Source organism: Eptesicus fuscus, chromosome 25 (genome assembly GCF_027574615.1).
Source record: "Eptesicus fuscus isolate TK198812 chromosome 25, DD_ASM_mEF_20220401, whole genome shotgun sequence".
Classification (NCBI taxonomy): Eukaryota; Metazoa; Chordata; class Mammalia; order Chiroptera; family Vespertilionidae; genus Eptesicus; species Eptesicus fuscus.
The window spans coordinates 1,902,896-1,919,276 of record NC_072497.1 but is presented as its reverse complement, the minus strand read 5'-3'; the positions used below and the strand labels follow the sequence as shown (position 1 = coordinate 1,919,276).

Genomic DNA, 16,381 nt, shown 5'->3' with positions numbered 1-16,381 from the left:
TAAAAATCAATGGAATAATACCCTCGGGTGAGGATTCACATCAACAAGAAATTATATAGACACTAGAGGCCCAGTGCACGAAATTCCTGCACTGGGGGCGGGGGAAGGGTCCCCTCAGCCTGGCCTGTGACCTCTCACAGTCTGGGAGCCCCGCGATGGATCGCCCCCCAGCAGAGGGAGGCCCCGCCCACCCTGTGCAGCCTGCTGGTCGGTGGCCTGGGCCTCCCTCTTTGGGGCGATCATGGGGTGATGGCCGGGCCCCCGACCAATCGCATTGCACTCGCCTAGGCTGGCCTGGCGCCAGTGGGTGTCGTAGCGTGGTTGTCTGGACGGTCGTTCCGCTGTTCGGCCATTTGGTTGATTTGCATATTACGCTTTTGTTATTATAGACTAGAGGTCCGGTGCACGAAATTCATGCACAGGGGGAGGGGTGTGTCCCTCAGCCCAGCCTGCACCCTCTCCAATCTGGGATCCCTCTCACAATCCAGGACTGCTGGCTCCCAACTGCTCGCCTGTCTGCCTTCCTGATTGCCCCTAACCACTTCTGCCTGCCAGCCTGATCACCCCCTAACCACTCCCATGCCAGCCTGATTGATGCCTAACTGCTCCCCTGTCGGCCCGATTGCCCCTAACTGCCCTCCCCTGCCAGCCTGGTCACCCCCAACTGCCCTCCCCTGTCGGCCTGGGTTCCTCCCAACTGCCCTCTCCTGCTGGCTTGGTCGCCCACAACTGCCCTCCCTTGCAGGCCTGATCACCCACAACTGCCCTCCCCTGCTGGCCATCTTGTGGCAGCCATCTTGTGTCCACATGGGGGTGGCCATCTTTGACCACATGGGGGCAGCCATCTTGTGTGTTAGAGTGATGGTCAATTTACATATTACCTCTTTATTATATAGGACTAGAGGCCCGGTGCATGAAATTCGTGCACAGAGTGTGTGTGTGGGGGGTGTCCCTCAGCCCAGCCTACACCCTCTCCAATCTGGGACCCTTGGGGGATGTCCGACTGCCGGTTTAGGTCTGATCCCACCTAAACAGGCAGTCAGACATCCCTCTCACAATCCAGGACCACTGGCTCCTAACCACTCACCTGCCTGCCTGACTAATGCCCCCAACTGCTCTCCCCTGCCAGCCTGATTGCCCCTAACTGCCTGTGCCTTGGCCCCCACCACCATGGCTTTCTCCAGAAGGAAGTCGGACATCTGGAAGATGGCCATCGACCTGGTCTAATTAGCATATTACGCTTCTATTATTACAGATGTGCTGGCTTAAGTTAAAATCATCCAGCATATTTGAAGCCTCTAACCAGATTGAGAGAGGAAGTCCTGAGCATGCAGGAAATTTGCCCCTGGTTCCCCCGCCCTCCCTTCCTCTTGCCTGGGCCCTGGGAGCCTGAGGAGCTAGAGCCAGGGAGGTGCCAGAGAAGGGAACTGGGGTCCCCCGCCCACGGCCTCGCCTTACACCTGGGCGCCCGGCCGACTTCAGAGGGAATTTCTGACAATGAGACCGAGGAACCCATCAAGAGTCCACAGACAAATCTGATCACGTTCAGAACCCCTTTCCCAGTCATCATCAAAACTCCTCACCTCAATAGCTTGTAAAGAGAGTGACTTTCTTTTATCAACCTTTAGAGGCCCAGTGCACGAAATTCATGCACGGGTAGGGTCCCTAGGCCTGGCTGGCGATCAGGGCCAATGAGCCGCCCCCTGGTGGTCAGTGCACATCATAGCGAGTAATCAAATTCCTAGTCTCCCAGTAGAACTCCCAAGGGTACAATTTGCATATTAGGCTTTTATATAGAGAGAGAGAATTTAATTTTTTTAAACGATAATCCCTTTGTCCAGTAATTTCACTTCTAAAAAACTAAATCTAAAGAAACAATGTTTTGCCTGGCTCATGAGGCTCAGTGGTTGAGCGTCGACCTAGAAACCAGGAGGTCAGGGTTCAATTCCCGGTCAGGGCACATGCCCGGGTTGCGGGCTCCATCCCCAGTGTGGGGCGTGCAAGAGGCAGCTGATCTATGATTCTCTCTCATCATGGACGTTTCTCTCTCTCCCTCTCCCTTCCTCTCTGAAATCAATTTTTTTAAAAACTGGATAAAAGTGCATAACAACAAGTGTTTTGGCTGTGTCTCTCACGGACGATGTTGGCGGAGGCGGTCAGAAATCTGACATTTTCTCAGCCTCTTACTTTTAAAAATATATATTTTATTGATTTTTTACACAGAGGAAGAGAGATGGATAGAGAGTTAGAAACATCAAGAAGAGAGAAACATCCATCAGCTGCCTCCTGCACGCCTCCTACTGGGGACGTGCCCGCAACCAAGGTCCATGCCCTTGACCGGACTCGAACCTGGGACCCTCCAGTCCGCAGGCCGACGCTCTATCCACTGAGCCACACCGGTTGGGGCTCAGCCTCTTTCTTGAGAGCAAACGGGGGAAACAAGCTATGCTTTGCCTTGTCCCCCGGTGTTTTGTGGGCACCAGTCGTGGTAACCGGTATGTGGTGCTTTGCAAACCACAGAGCCCTGTCTGGGCCCAGAGGGTCCCAGATGTGAATCCTGGGTGACGCCTACATCACCTGGACACGCCCACCGCCTGGGCGGCTAGACTCAGGCCAGTGTCTGCTGCTGCCCCCACCTTAACATTCATATTTGTGACAAACATTCATATTCATGGACGACATGCATATTCATGAGGAGCATACATATTCATGAGGTGCGTGCATATTCATGAGGGGCATGCATATTCATGAGGAGTGTGCATATTCATGTCTGGCCTCTGGCCTCTCCCTGCCCAGCCCCAGCTGCAGGCAGTCCTGCTCTGGGAAGAGGGGGAGCAGCTGCCAGCCCGTCTAGAAACTTCCTGGGCAGACCCTGCCGCCTCCTCCCGCGCCCTGCTCATCCCTAGGGATCCCCGCCACCTCTCCGCTCCATGACACCCTCCAGGGCGTCCCAGCGCCCCAGAGGCACCCGGAGAAATGCCAGCCAGCACTACCTGTGCCCGGAGTCCCTGCTGCTCAGGTGAGCCGGGCAGCGTGGGGGGCACCAGGGCAGGGGTGTGGGGTTTTCGGGGGAGCCCTCCTTCCATCTGACCTCAGGGCTGAGTCCCCATCCTGCTCAGTCAGACACCCCCTCCTCCAGGTGCCTGTGCACCTGCCACTGGGGCAGCCTCTGCAGGTGCAGGGGGTGGGGGGCGGGGGGTGGGTGGACGGCGCTGCCCGCTTCCTAGCCAGGGCCCCGGATCCCCACACCTGCGCCCCCCTGGCTCCCTGCCGGCCAGGCCACAGGCGCCCGGGGTCCCTCCCCTGAGCTCAGAGAGAAGATAATAATATCTGTCTTCATAAGCCGGTGTCTGCTGGCGGGGGCTGCGGGCGGCTGAGCAGCCGGGTCTGTTCGCACTTGTTCCGTATTTACAGCATCGATGAGCCCTCCAGGCACTCAGAGGGCTTGGGCAGAGCTGTTCTTCCAACAGGGAAACCCTCTACATGGGGGGGGAAGCGCAGGGATGGCTGTGTCTTCCTGTTTTCAAGCGTCTCCCTGGGGCCCCGGCCGGTGTGGCTCGGTGGGTAGAGCGCCGGCCTGCAGACCGGAGGGTCCCGGGTTCGATTCTGGTCAAGGGCACGGACCTCGGTGGCAGGCTCCTCCCCAGCCCGGGGCCCTGGTCGGGGCTTGTGCAGGAGGCAACCCATCGATGTGTCTCTCTCACATCGACGATTCTCGCTGTCTCTCCCTCTCTCTGAGAGTCGATGGGAAAATGCCCTCGGGTGCGGATTAACGAGAATAGTGATAATGACATAATGGCAAAGCGTATCCCTGAGGAAACAGCCCTGGCGGAAAGCACGGATGCCACCTGAGAGGGGCCCTCACGGGCGCCCCCAGGTGTCCCTGGGGTGGCGCTGCCGCCCGTGGAGAAGTGATTCTCCCAGAGAGCCGTTTCCCTGAAATGCTCGCCCTCATTCATTCCCTGAGCACGGCTCCTCCTCTCCCTCCGTGAGGCCAGATTTCCAATGGATCCGAGTGGGACGGCAGCGAGGGGAGGGGTCTCTGGGGCCAGGGTTTGGTTTCTATTTTATTTTATTTTTTTGTTTGATTTCATTGTTAAATATAGGATCTCTGAACGCATAATAATCTGGCCACTCAGTGTATATACATTAGAGGCCCAGTGCATGAATTCGTGCATGGGTGGGGTCCGGCCAGCCTGGCCAGGGGGGGGGGACATGGGCGGTTGGCCGGCCTGCCTGCTGGTCGAACTCCTGGTCGAGGGGACAATTTGCATATTAGCCTTTTATTCTATAGGATCTACACGGAGTGGCCAGGTTATGATGCGTTCGGAGATCATCATCATCGGGCCACTCGGTGTATTTTTATGGATGTCAGAGAGGAAGGGGGAGGAAGAAAGAGGGAGAGAGAGAAACATCCATGATGAGAGGGAATCACGGATCGGCTGCCTCCTGCACGCCCCACCCTGGGGATCGTGCCCGCCACCCGGGCGTGTGCCCCGACCGGGAATGGAACCCTGACCTCCTGGCTCCTGGGTGGACCCTCGGCCACGGAGCCGGAGGCCAGGCTCCATGTGTTTTACACCAGAGTCGGGGCGAGGGGCGCCCTGTGGCTGGGACCCGCCGGCTCTTCGTGGTCTCCTTCCATGGCGCCTTCCGGGAATATCTCTCATCCCGGGACAGGGTGCCCTCGTGGGCCCCAGCGAGGGAGGCCCGTGGCTGCTAGCTGCAGGTGCTCCCCTCCTCCCTCCCCTCCTCCCTCACACCCCCTCTCCCTCCCTCCGTGCAGCGGCGGGGAGGACGGCCTGCCTGCCGACGTGGGGGTCAGCAGCGACCCCGAGCGGATCTTCCAGAGCCTGCAGTTCCAGAAGGACCTCATGGCCAACATCCGCTGCCGGCCCTGGGCCATGCGCCAGAAGCTGCGGGCGCTCCGGTGAGGCGGCTGTGACGGACAGACGGACGGAGAGATGGACGGACGGACGGACGGACACGGGGGCTCTGATGGAGGCGGGGCTGTGACGGACGGCGGGAGGCAGACCCTGTGCGATGGGCAGGCAGAGCCTCCGGGTGTCACCTCCTTTGTGTGTGTCTGGGTCCCGTGTGTGTGTGTGTGTGTGTGTGTGTGTGTGTGTGTGTGTGGTTATGCATGTGTGTGTATGTCTGGGTTATGTGTGTGCAGGGGGTTATGTGTGTTTGTGTGTGTGTGTGTGTGTGTGTTGTCTGGGTTACGTATGTGTGTCTGGGTTACGTGTGTGTGTGTCTGGGTTATGTGTGTGTGTGTATTTGTGTGTATCTGGGTTACATGTGTGTGTATCTGGGTTACGTATGTGTGTGTGTGTGTGTGTGTAGGTGGGTTATGTTGTGTAGGTGGGTTATATGTGTGTGTGGGTCCCGTGTGTGCGTGTGTATCTGGGTTACGTGTGTGTGTGTCCCATGTGTGTGTGTGTGTCTGGGTGCCTGCATTTGAAATCCCTCATCCCACCCGGCCAGTGTGGCTCCTGGATAGAGCGCCGGCCTGTGGACCGAAGGGTCCCGGGTTCGATTCTGGTCAAGGGCATGGACCTCGGTGGCAGGCTCCGCCCTGGCCGGGGCCGAGCAGGAGGCGACCCATCGATGTGTCTCTCTCACATCGATGTTCCTCTCTGTCTCTCCCCCTCCCTTCCACTCTCCCTGAAAATCAATGGGGAAATATCCTCAGGTGAGAAATTTTAAAAAAATAACAAAACAAAACAAAAAACACAGAGAAAGAAACCTTTGTTCCCACACGTCCTCCCCGTCACCTGGAGAAGTTACGGCAGCTGAACGCTGACCCCTGACCCCTGACAGCGGGGACCCAGATGGGAGTGGGGAGTCGGGCTCTGTGTCTGGGGCAGCGGCCCTGCCTGGGGGGCTGTTGCCCACATCTCTGAGCCTGTCGCCCGTCCCCCCGGAATCGGCCCTGGCCCCCGGCTCCCCAGGGAGACCCCTGCCCCTCGGGTCGGCTCACCCTCCTCCCAGCACTCGCCACGCCTGCTCTCTGGGCCTCAGGGCGCTCTCCTCCCTGATGGCTACTGGGCCCTCCAAGGGGCGTGTCAGGCGGTTTGTGGGTGTGAACACACACCCCTCTCGCTCCCTTGCATTAAGCTGATGGTGCCTTTTTCCGGAAGGAGGTTCTCTGAGTGCAGGGGGGCGGGTGGGGAGGGCCAGGGAGGGGCTTCCAGGAATTCCAGAGGAGTGAGTCCCGCCTGCCCCCACGGGAATGGGGGGGGGGGCTCCCCCAGAGTACACTCCCTTGGGGTGTGGCCCCAACTTTGGTTGCAAGGTCAGTAAGGGACTCGCTGACTGTGGGGCGTGAGCAGGGAGGCTGGGATCCACCCCACGGGCTCTGATGGGGCATTTGTGGTGCTTGTGTCCACATCAGAGGATGGTGTTAGCGGGACCTACTGTGTGTTACCGCCACAACACTCAAACCTGCAGAGAGTTTTTGTGAGTTTATGTGGACAGTTGCTGGGAAGCAGAACCTCAACTGACGGGGATGATGCTCCGGAGAATGGGGGTTCCGTCTGTGTTTACACATTGCCATCGAAGGAGGGACGCAGGTGGGTGACATGAAATCCATTGGGGACGGACCAGAGAGGCGGGAGCAGGCAAAGCGGGGAACCCCTGGGATTGGATAAAAAGTGAAATGATGGACACACACTCAGGTGGGTGCAGGGACAATTCACATGACAATGAGGGGATCTGTGGTCTCTGTCCTGGCGCCCAGCACAGTAGGCTGTGCCCCGAGGGGCCTGGGAAAAGGGGAGTGACAAGGGTATCCTATAGAATAAAAGACTAATATGCAAATTGACCGAACGGCGGAATGACCGGTTGCTGTGATGCACACTGACCACCAGGGGGCACACACTCAATGCAGGAGCTGCCCCTGGTGGTCAGTGCACTCCCACAGGGGGAGTGCTGCTCAGCCAGAAGCCAGGCTCACAGCTGGCGAACACAGTGGTGGTGGGAGCCTCTCCCACCTCTGCGGCAGCGCTAAGGATGTCCCCCGAGGCTCCCGGAAAATGAGAGGGTGCAGGCCGGGCTGAGGGACCCCCCCCCAAGTGCACGAATCTCGTGCACCGGGCCTCTAGTGTTATTATAGACGAGAGGCCCAGTGCACGAATTTGTGCACCAGTAGGGTCCGACTGTTATGCCCCAATTGGGGCTGAACGGGGCCTGGCCAGCCAGGTTAGGGGATGCAGGAAGGAGATTGGCCAACCAGCCCTGCCCCTGATCAGGGTGGGGGGCTGACTTGGGCTGGGCCAGCTAGGGGGAGGCGCCGCGGGAGGTTGGCCACTGACCCCACCCCGATTGGGGTTGGGGGGCCAATCAGGGGCAGAGCCGGCCTGGGGGAGGGGCTTCGGGACGTTGTAGGGGCCCATCAGGGCCCCGATCCAGCCGGTTGGCCACCGCAGTGCGTGCATAGCGACTCGTTGTTCTGGTCACTTTGTTCATTCTATCATCCCGGTGGTTTGGCTTTTATATATATAGATGCAAAAAAGACAGCCAGGCTCTGTGAAGGCAAAGGCTGACCTTGTCAGGGAAGACACCGGCCTAGGAGGTGACCCCCTCCACCATCCCTGCTTCTCGTTCAAGTTTAAGTTCAGACCATCCTGTGGGGTGACGTGAGGTCTCTGAGTTTGCAAGGCCGCCACGCAGGCCTCCCCTGAGCTGTCAGGTCAGCACGTGGCCCCTTTCGTCCACACGTGGAAATCGTCTCACAATTATTTCCCAGTGAAACCGGAGAACCGTGGTTTGTTTAGCATCGAGTTGGGTGTCGATTCGTCATTTTGTGCGAATCGACCCATTTAAATGGTAAAGGAGATACGTTTTCCCAGTTTTGTGGAGAAACAGTGGACAGAGATCCCGCGGGGTCAGTGTGAGACGTACAGCCCCACGGTTTGATCGACGTCTATGTTGACCTCCGCCCTCCATCTCGGGTAACCACGGGTCTGATCTCTCAGACAATATTTTTTAAAAATATGTACTTTTATTGATTTCAGAGAGAGGAAGGGAGAGGAAGAGAGTGACAGAAGCATCCATGATGAGAATCATGGATCGGCTGCCTCCTGCACGCCCCACACTGGGGATCGAGCCCGCCACCCAGGCATGTGCCCTGACCAGTGTGGACGAAAGGGGCCACGTGCTGACCTGACAGCTCAGGGGAGGCCTGCGTGGCGGCCTTGCAAACTCAGAGACCTCACGTCACCCCACAGGATGGTCTGAAATTAAACCTGAACGAGAAGCAGGGATGGTGGGGGGTCACCTCCTAGGCCGGTGTCTTCCCGGACAAGGTCAGCCTTTGCCCTCACGGAGCCCGTCTGTCTGTTTGCATCTGGGATAACACCCCCTTGGAATGTCTGGGTACCTTGTCACTCCCCTTTTCCCGGACCCCTCGGGGCACAGCCTACTGTGCTGGGCGCCAGGACAGAGACCACAGATCCCCTCATTGTCATGTGAATTGTCCCTGCACCCACCTGAGTGTGTGTCCATCATTTCACTTTTTATCCAATCCCAGGGGTTCCCCGCTTTGCCTGCTCCCGCCTCTCTGGTCCGTCCCCAATGGATCTCATGTCGCCCACCTGTGTCCCTCCTTTGATGGCAACGTGTAAACACAGACGGAACCCCCATTCTCCGGAGCATCATCCCCATCCGCTGAGGTTCTGCTTCCCGGCAACTGTCCACAGTTTGGCTCAAATAAACTTACAAAAATTCTTTACAGGTTTCCATGTTTGTTTTTTTTTACATTAACAGCAGGAATCGAACCCGGGACCCTTCGGTCCACAGGCTGAGGCTCTATCCACTGAGCCACACTGGCCAGGGCTCAGAACATCCTTTTTAAGGGAGTTTCCCAGTTACCAGAGCCCGGGAGATGGGAGTCCTGCACGGCTGCACGCCCCCACCCCCGCCCCCCAGCAGCCGTCCCGCGTGGTCGGGCCCTGTGTCTGCTGGACCATCACGCCCTTTGCAAGACGGTGACTGTGGTGCAGGCGCTCAGGGCCACGTCTGTCCCCGCAGGCGGGCGAAGGAGATCGTGCTGCGGTTCGAGGGGCGGCTGACCAGGACCCGCGGCTACCAGGCAGCGGGCGCGGAGGTAAGGACCCCGCGTGGGTGCCCCGCCTGGTCTCGGCCCGGGCACCCGCCCCTGCGGCTGGGTGTGGGCACAGGCGTGCGCAGTCAGCTGGGCCGGGGGTCCGCGTGGCCCCAAACCTCGGCTTCTGTCCCGGACACTGTCACGTGACCTGAGGGAGCCTAAGCCATAGAAACGGTCCCTCCCCCCAGACCCATCCCGCCACTTCCTGACTCATCTACCTCGTGGGGGTCTCCCTCCCCATGTGCTCTTGTAAAGAGAAAGATACAGCCCTGGCCGGTGTGGCTCAGTGGACAGAGCGTCAGCCTGTGGACAGAGTGTCGGCCTGCGGACCGAAGGGTCCCGGGTTCGATTCCGGTCAAGGGCACGTACCTCGGTTGCAGGCTCCTCCCCGGCCTGGGCCCTGGTGAGGGTGCATGCAGGAGGCAACCCATCGCTGTGTCTCCCTCACATCGATGTTTCGCTCTGTCTCTCCCTCTCCCTCCCACTCTCCCTAAAAAAAAAAAAAAAGAAGATACAGGCATATTCCAATTCCCACTGTGTAACACAATGCTAAGGCTTTTGTTTCTTGTTTTCCCATTCAGTTCCTCAAAGCTAAACTGAGTTCATATTGAAATTATCTGTTATAAAGACACAAGAGGCCCGGTGCACGAGATTCCTGCACTGGTGGCAGGGAGGGGGGGGTGCCTCAGCCCAGCCTGTGCCCTTGAGCAGTCTGGGAGCCCTCAGGGGATGTCCACCTGCCGGCTTAGGCCCGTTCCCCCATGAGCCTGGCTTCTGGCTGAGCAGCGCTCCCCCTCTGGGAGCGCACTGACCACCAGGGGGCAGCTCCTGCATTGAGCGTCTGCCCCCTGGTGGTCAGGGCACGCCATAGCTTCCGGCTGAAACTGGCTCTCTGACATCCCTGAGGGGTCCTGGATTGCAAGAGGGCGCAGGCCAGGCCAAGAGACCCCACCGGGACCCGATAGGAGCCAGGGAGGGACGCGGGAGGTTGGCCAGCCGGAGAGGGACTGCGGGAAGGCTCTAGAGTGTATCGGGCCAGTCTCACTCAGTCCCGATCGGCTGGACCCCAGCAGCAAGTTAACCTACCTGTCGGAGCATCAGAGCGTCTGCCCCCTGGTGGTCAGTGCACATCATAGTGAGCGCTTGAGCAGTCTTAGCATATCATTAGCATATTACGCTTTGATTGGTTGAACGGCCAACCAGATGACTGGACACTTAGCATATTAGGCTTTTATTATATAGAAGGATTACAGCCCTAGCTGGTGTGGCTCAGTGGATAGAGTACTGGCCTACGGACCAAAGGGTCCCAGGTTCGATTCCGGTCAAGGCCACGTATCTTGGTTGAAGGCTCCTCCCTGACCCCAGCCCTGGTCAGGGCACATGCAGGAGGCAACCCATCGATGTGTCGCTCTCACATCCACGTTTCTCTGTCTCTCCCCCTCCCTTCCACGCTCCCTAAAAATCAATGGGAAAATATCCTCGGGTGAGGATTAACAAAACAAACAAAATCACACATCTTGGAACGTTTAGCAATTGCATCTTTTTTTAAAATATATTTTATTGATTTTTTACAGAGAGGAAGAGAGAGGGAGAGAGTTAGAAACATCGATGAGAGAGAAACATCGATCAGCTGCCTCCTGCACGCCCCCCTACTGGGGATGTGCCCGCAACCAAGGTACATGCCCTTGACCGGGAATCGAACCTGGGACCCTTGAGGCCGCAGGCCGACGCTCTATCCACTGAGCCACACTGGTTAGGGCAGCAATTGCATCTTAAAGGTGAAGTCCTAATTAAAGGCATAAGGAGGTGCCGGGAGCCCCGCCTCCGGGTGGGACCCTGGTGCCCGAGGTCAGAGGTCATCGGTCATCGCCTTAGTAAGGAAGGCCAGCTCTAACCCTGCCCTTCCTCCCAGCTCTGGCGGAAGTTCGCGCGCCTGGCCTGTAACTTCGCGGTGCTCTTCATTCCCTGGGAGACGAGGATCAAGAAGATCGAGAGTGAGTGGGCGCTGGGCGGAGCGGACGGGCAGCGGGACTGGGGAGGGGGGCGCTGGCGGCCGCGGGGCACCGCACCCGGGCTGACCCCGCTGGACACGGGACGACCGTGGGGGACCGGCGTCCCTCCCACCAGACCCGGGGGACACCGCCCACCCCCCACTGCGACTCGGGGGTCCCGTCCGCTCAGTCCCTGGACACAACACAGACCCAAAAGGGTGGAGTGAAAAACTGCAGCTCGCCCGGCCGGTGTGGCTCAGTGGGTAGCGCGTCGGCCTGTGGACTGAAGGGTCCCGGGTTCGATTCCCGGTCAAAGGCACATGCCTGGGTTGTGGCTGGATACCCAGTAGGTAGCGTGCAGGAGGCAGCCGATCCACGATTCTCTCTCATCATGGATGTTTCTCTCTTTCTCTCCCTCTCCCTTCCTCTCTGAAATCAATAAAATATATTTTTTTAAAAAACACAAACTAGCCCTAACCAGTTTGTCTCAGTGGATAGAGCGTCGGCTTGCGGACTGAAAGGTCCCAGGTTCGATTCTGGTCAAGGGCATGTACCTTGGTTGCGGGCACATCCCCAGTGGGGGGCGTGCAGGAGGCAGCTGATGGATGTTTCTCTCTCATCGATGTTTCTAACTCTCTGTCCCTCTCCCTTCCTCTCTGTAAAATATCAATAAAATATAAACAAACAAACAAACAAACAAAAAAAAACATACAAACTATAGATCAATCAGAGAGGAAGGTGGGCAATTGGAAAACAGAAACACACCGTCCCACGCTGCTCCGGGAGACCTGTCGCTGTGGGGGCTCGTGACTGGGCTCTCTCTCTCTCTCTCTCTCCCACCCCCCCCCCCCCAGGTCACTTTGGCTCCGGCGTGGCCTCCTACTTCATCTTCCTGCGGTGGCTCTTTGGGATCAACATCGTGCTCACGGTCATGACGGGGGCTTTTATCGTGGCCCCAGAGGTGAGAACCGTCCGGAAATCAGTCGTCTTCCAATGAAGAAAAAAAGGGCCCCTTAGAAAAATGCTGGAAATTCTCAAGACGGTGACCAATACACAAGACACACGAAATTGTGTAGCTTTTGGAGAGAGAAAAAGGTGCCATTTGTTCAAAAGAACCGTTAAAGCCCTGGCCGGTGTGGCTCAGTGGATAGAGCGTCGGCCTGCGGACCGAAGGGTCCCGGGTTCGATTCCGGTCAAGGGCACGTACCTGGGTTGCAGGCTCCTCCCCAGCCAGGGCCCTGGTCGGGGCGCGTGCAGGAGGCAACCCATCCATGTGTCTCTCTCCCATCGATGTTTCTCTCTGTCTCTCCCTCTCTCTTCCACTCTCCCTACAAATCAATGGAAAAATACCCTCGGGTGAGGATGAACAAAAAATAAAAAAGTAATAAGAAAGCCGGGAGAGCCCTACCATGAGACGCTGGCCCTCCCCGTGGGGAGTGGGGGTGGGGGGTGGCGGGGGGAAGGGTCCTGGGAGGAGCGGGCATGGCTCACACACAGTGAGCGTGGCTCGTAGGTTCTGAAATCAGCCCCATACAATTCTTGTGTCGCAAGACATGGTCCTTCTTTGGAGTTTTCCCACCATTTTAATTAATTTAATTTAATTTAGTGAATCCTCACCCGAGGATATTTTCCCATTGATTTTTAGGGAGAGTGGACAAGAGAGGGAGAGACAGAGAGAAACATCCATGTGAGAGAGACCCCTCGATGGGTTGCCTCCTGCACGCGCCCCGACCGGGGGCCTGGACCTGGATGGAACCTGGACCCTTCGGTCCAAAGGCCTGTGCTCTACCCACTGAGCCGCCCCGGCCAGGGCGATCCCCCCCCACCCCGCCCCCATTTCAATAAAAACGAAGCCCATTCAGTTCTCAGTCCCTCCAAGGAGGGGCCAGGCTGGACTGGCCTGTGGGCCAGCTGGCCGACACCCTGTTCACATCAAACCTCCTTCCCGACTCAGCTTCATCCTCAGGAAGTGGGTGAAAACAAGAGTAAAGGCGGCCATTTCCCGAGCCATCGGGGGAGCCCGGGGCCCTCAGCAGCGCCCCCCCCCCTCCCCCCCCCCGCCCCACGGAAACACGGGCAACTCAGAGGGCACAGGCGGGCCCTGACCCGGCAGGAAGGAAATCGGGTCCACGCGGCTCATTTCCCGTCAGCCAGGGTCGAGCAGAAACCCGCCCCCCTAACCCCGGTACCTCTCGCGAGACGTCCCTTCACCTGATGACCCCTCACGTGACGTCCTCTCGCGCGACGTCCTCTCTCACAACGTCCTCTCACGCCACATCCCCTCGCCTGACGTCCTCTCACGTGACGTCTTTTCGCAACGTCCTCTCACGCCACGTCCTCTCTCGCGACGTCCCTTCGCCTGACGTCCCCTCGCCTGACGTCCTCTCTCGCGATGTCCTCTCACGCCACATCCCCTCGCACCACGTCCCCTCATGTGACGTCCCCTCTCCTGACGTCCTCTCGCCTGATGTCCCCTCATGTGACGTCCACTCGCCTGACGTCCTCTCCTGTGACGTCCCCTCTCCTGACGTCCCCTCGCCTGACGTCCTCTCGCCTGACGTCCCCTCGCCTGACGTCCCCTCGCCTGACGTCCTCTCGCCTGACGTCCTCTCCTGTGATGTCCCCTCGCCTGACGTCCCCTCACCTGACGTCCTCTCCCGTGACGTCCCCTCGCCTGACGTCCCCTCACTCCACGTCCCCTCGCCTGACGTCCTCTCATGTGACGTCCCCTCACTCCACGTCCCCTCACCTGATGTCCTCTCGCCTGATGTCCCCTCGCCTGACGTCCTCTCCTGTGACGTCCTCTCCTGTGACGTCCCCTCATGTGCCGTCCCCTCGCCTGACGTCCTCTCCTGTTGACGTCCCCTCGCCTGACGTCCTCTCCTGTGACGTCCCCTCGCCTGACGTCCTCTCCTGTGACGTCCTCTCGCCTGACGTCCTCTCCTGTGACGTCATCTCCTGTGACGTCCTCTCGCCTGACGTCCTCTCCTGAGACGTCCTCTCCTGTGACGTCCTCTCGCCTGACGTCCTCTCCTGTGACGTCCTCTCCTGTGACGTCCCCTCATGTGCCGTCCCCTCGCCTGATGTCCTCTCCTGTGACGTCCCCTCACCTGACGTCCCCTCACCTGACGTCCTCTCCTGTGACGTCCTCTCCTGTGACGTCCTCTCCTGTGACGTCCTCTCCTGTGACGTCCCCTCGCCTGACGTCCTCTCTCTCCAGCTCATCGCAGGCCAGCCCTTCGGAAGCACCGCCAGCAAGAGCATCCCCGCGGCCCAGGCCGCCTCCGCCCAGGACCTGGACACCGTCTGGTCCCTGGGGGTGAGCTGGGCCCGGCCCGTGCCTTCGGGGGGGTGGGGGGTTGGACCGGCCCGGTTCCGGGCCCCCAGTCGGATCTGACCGGATCGGGTGCGGTCCCTGCAGGGCTACCTCCAGTCCTCCGTCCTCTTCTACGGCTTCTACGGCCGCGAGCGGCGGATCGGGAGAGCGGGCTACCGGCTGCCCCTGGCGTACTTCCTGGTGGGGATGGCCGTGTTCGCCTACAGCTTCGTCGTCCTCCTGAGGAAGTACGGCCGCTCGCCTTCTCTCAGTGCGATCGATCCATCGACCCGTCGCATGGGATCGTGTCCGTCAGCCCGTCCCCCGAAGGCGTGCCGGGCCCATTGCCCCTGTGACACCGAGGAGGCGAGATAGTTGTATGGGTTCCGGAGAGGAAGGGAGAGAAACATGGATGAGGAGAGAGAATCACGGAAAGGCTGGCTCCTGCACGTCCCCTCCTGGGGATCCAGCCCTGACCCGGAAGCAAACCGTGACCTCCAGGTTCATAGGTCAGCGCTCAACCACTGAGCCACACGGGCCGGGCGGGATGCCGGTTTCAACCAGCGCTCCCTGGGCAGCTCCCGTGTGGGGTGCGGAGGGACCAGAATAAAACGGGACTTAGCGGGTTCCTGTCATTTTGGACAAAGCGGGGTGGGGGTACCCTGTGGGCTCAAAGGAAAGAATTTTATTTCACAGGAGCCCGGCCGGTGTGGCTCCGTGGTTGAGCGTTGACCTAGGAACCAGGAGGTCAGGGTTCGCTTCCGGGTCAGGGCACTTGCCTGGGTTGTGGGCTGGATCCCCAGTAGGGGGCGTGCAGGAGGCAGCCGATCCATGATTCTCTCTCATCGTTGATGTTTCTCTCCCTTCCTCTCTGAGATCAATAATAATAATAATAATAAAAAAGTTTAAAAAAAATGATTTCACAGTCACAGCTGCTCGAGGTGGCACGGGCTGGCTCAGTGCCCGCCCGGCGTCACCCGACCACAGACCTGGGCTGTGTCCCCGTGGTCCCCAGGGGCCCGGGCGGGGCGGGGCCGGGTGATGCTCCGGCTCCCACGGGGGCCGGCACCTGGCAGCCTTGTGGTCCCCTCGGCAGGATGGCCAAGAACTCCCGCATGAGCCTCGCCAGCGCCTCCAGCGACAACTACACCTTCTGCTGGAGGGTGTTCTGCGCCTGGGACTACCTCATCGGGAACCCCGAGGCCGCCGAGAGCAAGGCGGCCGCCATCGTGAACAGCATCCGGGTGAGTGGGCCGGGCAGTCCATGGGGGGGTGGGGGTGGGGGTGGGGGTGGGCACGGCCTGGGGCCCTGGGCACAGAGTCCCTGCTGTTCAGACCAGCGCAGCCAGAGCGAGTGTCATCGGACGTGCCCCCGCCCTGCCCCACCGTCCAGCCGATACAGGAAGAAAATATTGGAACGCCTCTTTATTTTTATTTTATTTTTAAAATATGTTTTTACTGATGTCAGAGAAGAAGGGAAAGGGAGAGAGAGAGAGAAACATGCATGAGGAGAGAGAATCATGGATCGGCTGCCTCCTGCACGTCCCACGCTGGGGATGGAGCCCACAACCCGGGCCTGTGCCCTGAGCGGGAATCGAACCCTGACCTCCTGGTTCCTAGGTCGATGCTCAACCACTGAGCCACGCCGCCAGCCCGGCTGTATTTTAGTTCCTCTCTCTAAAACGTTAATGTGCCTATTTTGGGTCATTTGCATAACGGATTGCTACTGTGCTGCACGCGGACACGGTGGAAGGATGAGCGCCTGCATGTGGGGCATCGGCTTTGGCGGTGAGCGTAGAAGGCCGTGCCGTTAAGGCCTTCGGAGTCCAGGTCTGCTGGGCAAGCAGGCTGCCGAGTGGTGCTGCCTTTTGAGAAAAACGTGATTCAGATCATATCACACATCTAAAGAGTTCACCCTCCCCCCCATCTCCCCTTCCCAACCCCCAGTTTTCTGTTTGACCCATT

The 16,381-nt window shown here is 59.0% G+C and overlaps 1 protein-coding gene across 1 annotated transcript in view; it reads left to right on the top strand.

The window, feature by feature from the left end:
* Window positions 1–2,930: 2,930 nt before the first annotated feature.
* Window positions 2,931–16,381, top strand: part of TMC3 (transmembrane channel like 3) — a 40,431-nt gene continuing 26,980 nt past the window's right edge. The window contains exons 1-8 of the mRNA XM_054713174.1: window positions 2,931–3,019; window positions 4,787–4,930; window positions 9,034–9,109; window positions 11,022–11,103; window positions 11,955–12,061; window positions 14,321–14,419; window positions 14,522–14,664; window positions 15,513–15,660. Of these exons, the coding sequence (XP_054569149.1) occupies window positions 2,931–3,019; window positions 4,787–4,930; window positions 9,034–9,109; window positions 11,022–11,103; window positions 11,955–12,061; window positions 14,321–14,419; window positions 14,522–14,664; window positions 15,513–15,660 (888 nt within the window). The remainder of the gene's footprint in view (window positions 3,020–4,786; window positions 4,931–9,033; window positions 9,110–11,021; window positions 11,104–11,954; window positions 12,062–14,320; window positions 14,420–14,521; window positions 14,665–15,512; window positions 15,661–16,381) is intronic.